At 31.5% G+C, this 5,966-nt stretch overlaps 2 protein-coding genes across 2 annotated transcripts in view; one reads left to right on the forward strand and one right to left on the reverse strand.

Annotated features, from left to right (window-relative positions):
- Window positions 1-2,963, forward strand: part of LOC132047158 (uncharacterized) — a 42,193-nt gene extending 39,230 nt beyond the window's left edge. Inside the window, exon 6 of the mRNA XM_059438075.1 lies at window positions 2,708-2,963. Within this exon, the coding sequence (XP_059294058.1) occupies window positions 2,708-2,800 (93 nt within the window). The 3' untranslated portion in view covers window positions 2,801-2,963. The remainder of the gene's footprint in view (window positions 1-2,707) is intronic.
- The window catches only part of LOC132047160 (E2F transcription factor-like E2FF), a 55,455-nt gene that overhangs the window by 49,184 nt on the left and 305 nt on the right, over window positions 1-5,966 (reverse strand). The gene's annotated exons all lie outside the window — the stretch shown is intronic.

The raw sequence follows: 5,966 nt of genomic DNA on the forward strand, positions 1-5,966 counted from the left end.
AAACAAATTTTACACTAATAATAGCTGAATTGGGTGTTAGAAATTGGATAAACTATACTTCCATTTAAGAAATGTAGTCTATCATGGGTAACTCTTAAAATGGCAGAAGCAGTTGAAACTTAGAAACCTTATCAAAGCCATGCTATAGACTGTTGGGCATGCAAAATTATCATGCTTAATTGGAAAATATACAACACAGCACCAAACAAAACGGAGTATCATATTCAGAAAAGCAAAAGACTTGGTGATAAAAAGTAGAGTTTTCTTATTTCATCTCTTTGTTTGTGGCATTTCTTGTATGTTGCCCAACATTATGAAGTCTAATTACCAAAAATCTTTAATGATTAGCTACTCGTGGATTAAGAGGTTAAAGACAGTGACTTATCAAAAAAGGTTAGGAAGCAGTAAATGGGGAAAAAAAGAAAAAGAAAAAGGTAAAAAAACAAATATGCGTTAATGTATTATTTAAAGTATAAAGAATTTCAAAAGGGGGGGATAAACTACGAGAAAGTGTATTGAAGTTGTTTCCGTATTGGAATATATATAACCTGTTGGTAAAATTTTAATGTTATACAGGTCCAAGTTCTTTATAGTTTGTTTTTAATTGTATTTCATCGTGTTTGATATTTCTATCTAATATATATGTGTCAAAGGAGGACCAACATAGCATTAACAAATTGTACATTGAGCATTCTATGTTGTACCCATCTATTTTTATTATATTCTATTATATATATTTCTATTATATATAAGTGTCAAAGGAGTACCAACATAGCATTAACAAATTGTACATAGAGCATTCCATGTTATACCCATCTATTTCTATTATATTCTATTCTATAGCCGAAGGAGAACCAACATAGCATTAACAAATTGTACATGGAGCATTCCATGTTATTTCTATTATATATAAGTGTCAAAGGAGGACTAATATAGCTTTACCAACTTGTACCAAAAGCTTTACACCTTGTACACGCAATTAATGTTTGTATCATAAGCTATATAACTTGTATACTTTACTCAACTATTTTTTAATCCCACTTGGATATATATCATATTACTTAATATTTATTCCCTTCTCATATATAGACGTATGCACTTCAATTTTAATTTTCCGACACACATTTATTTCCTCCATGTACTTTTACTTGTTCGCTTTTGACTTTTCCCGTTCTGCCGAATATTTATTCTCTTCAAATGTATGAACGTATAGCCTAATTTTAATACTCCTACACAAATTTATATTCTATTTATTTATTTCTATTATATATATGTGTGTGTGTGTGTGTGTGTGTGAAGAGAGGGACTAACATAGCAATACAAATTTGTACCACAAGCTATATAAATTGTACGGTTCCAACTATTTTTATCCCCACGTGGACATATGTCATAATATCAATATTTATCTCTTATCATATATACACGTATGCACTTCAATTTTAATTCTCCCGCATATTTATTTCCTCCGTGTACTTATACTTGTTGACTTTTCAAGTTCATTAAGGATTAATAAATAAAGTACTTCCTCCATCCCATATTACTTGGCCACATACAAATAATTTTTTTTATCTCACGTGGACATATGTCACAAACCGAATATTTATTCTCTTATCATGTATACACGTATGCATTTCAATTTTAATTCTCCGACACATTTATTTCTCCGTGCACTTTTACTTGTTGACTTTTGACTTTTCAAGTTCTTTAAGAATTAATAAATGAAGTACTCCCTCGGTCTCATATTCTTAAGCCGCATTACTAAACTATTTTTTTATCCCACGTGGACATATGTCATAGTACTGAATATTTATTCTCTTATCATGTATACACTTATGCACTTTAGTTTTAATTCTCTGATACATCTTTATTTCCTCCGTACACTATTACTTGTTCCTTTTGACTTTTCACGTTCTTTAAGAATTAACAAATGAAGTACTCAACTTTACTAAAAATATATGTCCAAATTACTTGTTCATTTACAAAATCAAGATAAAATTAATTAAATCTTTCCCATCTTACCCTCTCCGTCTCATATTACTTGGCCACATTACTAAAAAACTGGATATATGTCATAGTACTAAATATTTATCTCTTCTCATGTATACACATATACACTTCAATTTTAATTCTCCGACACATTTATTTCCTCCGCGCACTTATATTTGTTAACTTTCGACTTTCAAGTTCTTTAAGAATTAATAAATGAAGTACTTCCTCCGTCCCATATTACTTAGCCACATTACTAAACTACTTTTTTATCCCACGTGAATATATGTCATAGTAATGAATATTTATTCTCTTCTCATTTATACACGTATGCACTTTAATTTTAATTATCCGACACATATTTATTCCTCAAATACACTTTTACTTATCCACTTTTGACTTTTCCGTTCTTTTAAGAATTGATAAATGAAGTATATATTTTATCATAATATTCGTATTTATTGGTGTATAGTCTCAATAGCCTCGTAAAATGATTTGAAATGAGTAATTTGCTAGCAAATTTGCTAGTATATATTTTATCATAATATTCGTATTTATTGGTGTTGAACCTTTACGATTGTTAATACTAGGGTTAATACATAGACAACTCCATAAATTTGCTAGCAAATTTCATCTAGATACTCAAATTAGGGTGGGTGAAATTGAGCACATAAACACTTATAAAGTTTTCCTATTAGATATTTTCGATTCTAGTTTCGAGGAATTGCGTCCACTAGTGAAAATGTTGGCTCCCATCTGGAAGGCTTTATGTGCTGCCATCAAATGTGGAGAATGCACAGAGGCGATTACATAGGTTATACAAGTATAATCTCAACCGATTCAATTTTTTAGTATAATTTTTTCAGCACTTGTATTCTTTATATTTAAAGTTGTAAATGGATGACATAGTTACCATATTGTCTTCACACATGCTTCCCGAAAAGGCTAATCATAGCGAGCTGCTTGCCGCATTGGAACCACTTTTTAAATTTTAGTTTCCTTTTCGATTACCTTGTAGATAAACCGAGCCTTGAATACAGCAGCTCTACTTCAGTTCTTTTTCAGATCTAATATGAGTGTGATTTTAAAGGGAGATATTATTAGCTTCATCAGTTGTAATCAGTATGTTGTCAACCTAAAACAGCAGCACAATAGGAATCCGCTATCTATCTAGTAATTTCTTCAAAGTACAGTTCTGCAAAGGCAATCTCTTCAAAGTTTAGTAATTAACATGTCGTAATCCAAACTCAAGATTGAACAGGTTAAGATAAGTTATGTCAATATATAAAATTTAATCAATTAAAAAATTGGGTTTAATTGAATCAAGAAAGGTTAAGCAATCGATCGGAATTTAAAGACCTTTCTTCAAGCAAGTTTGGCTATTCGGGTCATAACATTTTTGTCTAAACAGAAGTGAAATACACAGGTTGATGGCAGAAAACATATTGATATAATATTATTATGTGAAGATAATTTAAGCGTCCGACTATTGTATTAATGTGTTTTCATGATTTGTTAGTTATTCTTTTTTCTGCTTGGGCTTTTGAATTGCTTGTAACACTCTCTCTATCATGGTAGAGGTAAAGTGTAACGTATATTCTTACACTTCCTAGACCCCACTTTGTGAGATTTCATTGGGTATATTGTATAATTTGAAGCGTATAAGAAAAAATGTTAAGTAAGGTCGCTTTTTCGCAGAGATTTTTTTAAATTTCGAGTATTTCATATTTTTCCTTAACAATTAAAATTCGGGGAGAGGGGGAAGTGGCAATGTTATAGGATAGTCCACGCCTCATTGTGCATTGTTGTCCTAATTTTTCTAACTTTCTCCTCCTCTTCTCCATCCTTTTGAAGTTACGAATTTTATCTTCGTCTAAGTCTCCTTCTCCTTTTCCTTCTCCTCCATTTATTTTTCTTTTTAAACCACACAAGCATAGCCTAATTTTTTAGAGCAACTTCTTCATCTTTATCTTTTGTTGCTATCTAAATTAAGGTATTTTCTAACTCATATAATATTGTATATTTATAAAAGAGATGTAGGATATATACGTTTGTCTTATATATCTTAATTGTTATTTTTTATTTGTGTTATTTTAATACGTATAAGATATATGTTTGTGTTATTTTAATTTGGACTTAAGATATGATTGTTAGAAGCATTATTATATAAAAGGTCTGATTTGTTTAGTAGCACTTTTGAAGAAATTTGTTGTTATGTTACTGTTATTTGGTGGATTGTTATATAAAAGATGCGAATAACTAATTGTTTTTCATTGTACCTTTAATGTGATATTTATATAGTAAAAGCGAAACTTAATTGATGCCCGATGTCAAAAAAAAAAAAAAAAGATCTTTAAATGTCATGATAATCAACTTTTATTATATGGTTTCAAATGGGTGGACAATTATTTTATCTATACCTTATAGGTATTAATGTGGTCCACTATCGGGTTTCTAAATAAGGCTTATGAGCTACTTATCTAGCAAGTGCATACTTGTTCTACTAAAATTGGAATAATATTTTTTTTAATAGTAAGTTACTCCAAATAGCTTCGATCTGGACTTTAATTTTTTTTAATCTAAGGTATGAAGCTTCCACGGGTATGCGTACATCCGGGGCCAGAAGTGTTATATCCCGCATTTTATGCAATCGGATAGTTCAAGACAATCGCGGGAAGACAATAAGCAAGGCCTCATTTTTATTTTGTTAAGTATATGAATGGTTTATGAACAAGTTAGAAGTGAAATATAAGAAGGACGAAGGGCAAATTTGGAAATTAGAGCATGATTTCTTTCATGGATTATGAGAACTAACTATGATTGATTGGGCTTGGAAATTTTAAAAATAAGAGGCCCAACCGGCCATGGGGCTTGATCCAAGCCCATGTGGGACTAAATTTATAATTATAAAAGATGATTAAATCATCTTTAGTTCCATTAATTCTCTAGAAATTTCAAGGAGAAACAAGAACAAAAAAGAAGGAAAATACCCAAGGCCTTTCGGCCATAGTAAAATTTCCAAGGAAAATTTGCAAAAATTCCTCCAAAAATCATTTTCTACCAAGTCAAGGGTGCTTAATAAGGTGGAGGGTTCATTAGAGCAAGAAAGGCACAAGTTCATGCAAGTTGGAAATTCAAGCGAAGTTGAAGAACTAAGCAAAAGGTAAGCAAGAATTCATTCCTCCTTTATATGTTGTGGACGTGTAAACATGTTGAGGTGTATGAAAATGGATGAAATTCATATGGTGAAAATATGTAGGTGTGTGGCCGTGACCTTCAAAGGCAATCCGTGTGTGTGTATGTGTTGTGTGTGTTGTATTGTGTTGTGTTGTGTGTTGGTTGTTGTTGTGAAGTGTAGAAACTATGAAAATTCATGAAGATACGGGAGTTTGCATGTCAAGTGTGTATGCTTGAAGGTGGCGATGGGTGTGCTTGGATATATTTAAGGTGTGTTGAATCTTATGTGGTGTTTTAGTTGTAGTTGTGATAGAAATTACATTGGCCATGGAGTTAGGAAAATTTGGTTGGAATCGAAATGTATGCCATGGCCGTGGAAGGTGTTGATGTTGGAAATGGAAATGAATTAATGTTATTTAATATGTTAGTTGTGTTGTGGTGACCTTTGTAATGTAAATGGAAGTAAAATGATATAATTTGCATCGATTTGGAAGTGTTGAATGAGTTGAAGTATTATATTGGAAAGAAGGTTAATGGTGTTATAATGTGTTTTGTTGGAAATTGTAATGTAATTGTTGGCTATTGTGTTGTTAGTTTGTTGGGTTGAATTCCGGATTGTTGTTGTCGTATGAATTCGCCAAGTTGAACTTGGTGGGATGGTATATTGGCAAGGGAAGTACTTTAACGAAATTTCAGAGACTATTGCGCTAGCCACTTTGAATCTTAACTTGTAGATTCTTGAATTGACAATTGGTAAACTTGACCAATTTGAGATTTTGGGAGATTTTGGGGGGGATTTACCT

The sequence above is a fragment of the Lycium ferocissimum genome, chromosome 2 (genome assembly GCF_029784015.1).
Source record: "Lycium ferocissimum isolate CSIRO_LF1 chromosome 2, AGI_CSIRO_Lferr_CH_V1, whole genome shotgun sequence".
In the NCBI taxonomy this organism is placed as follows: domain Eukaryota; kingdom Viridiplantae; phylum Streptophyta; class Magnoliopsida; order Solanales; family Solanaceae; genus Lycium; species Lycium ferocissimum.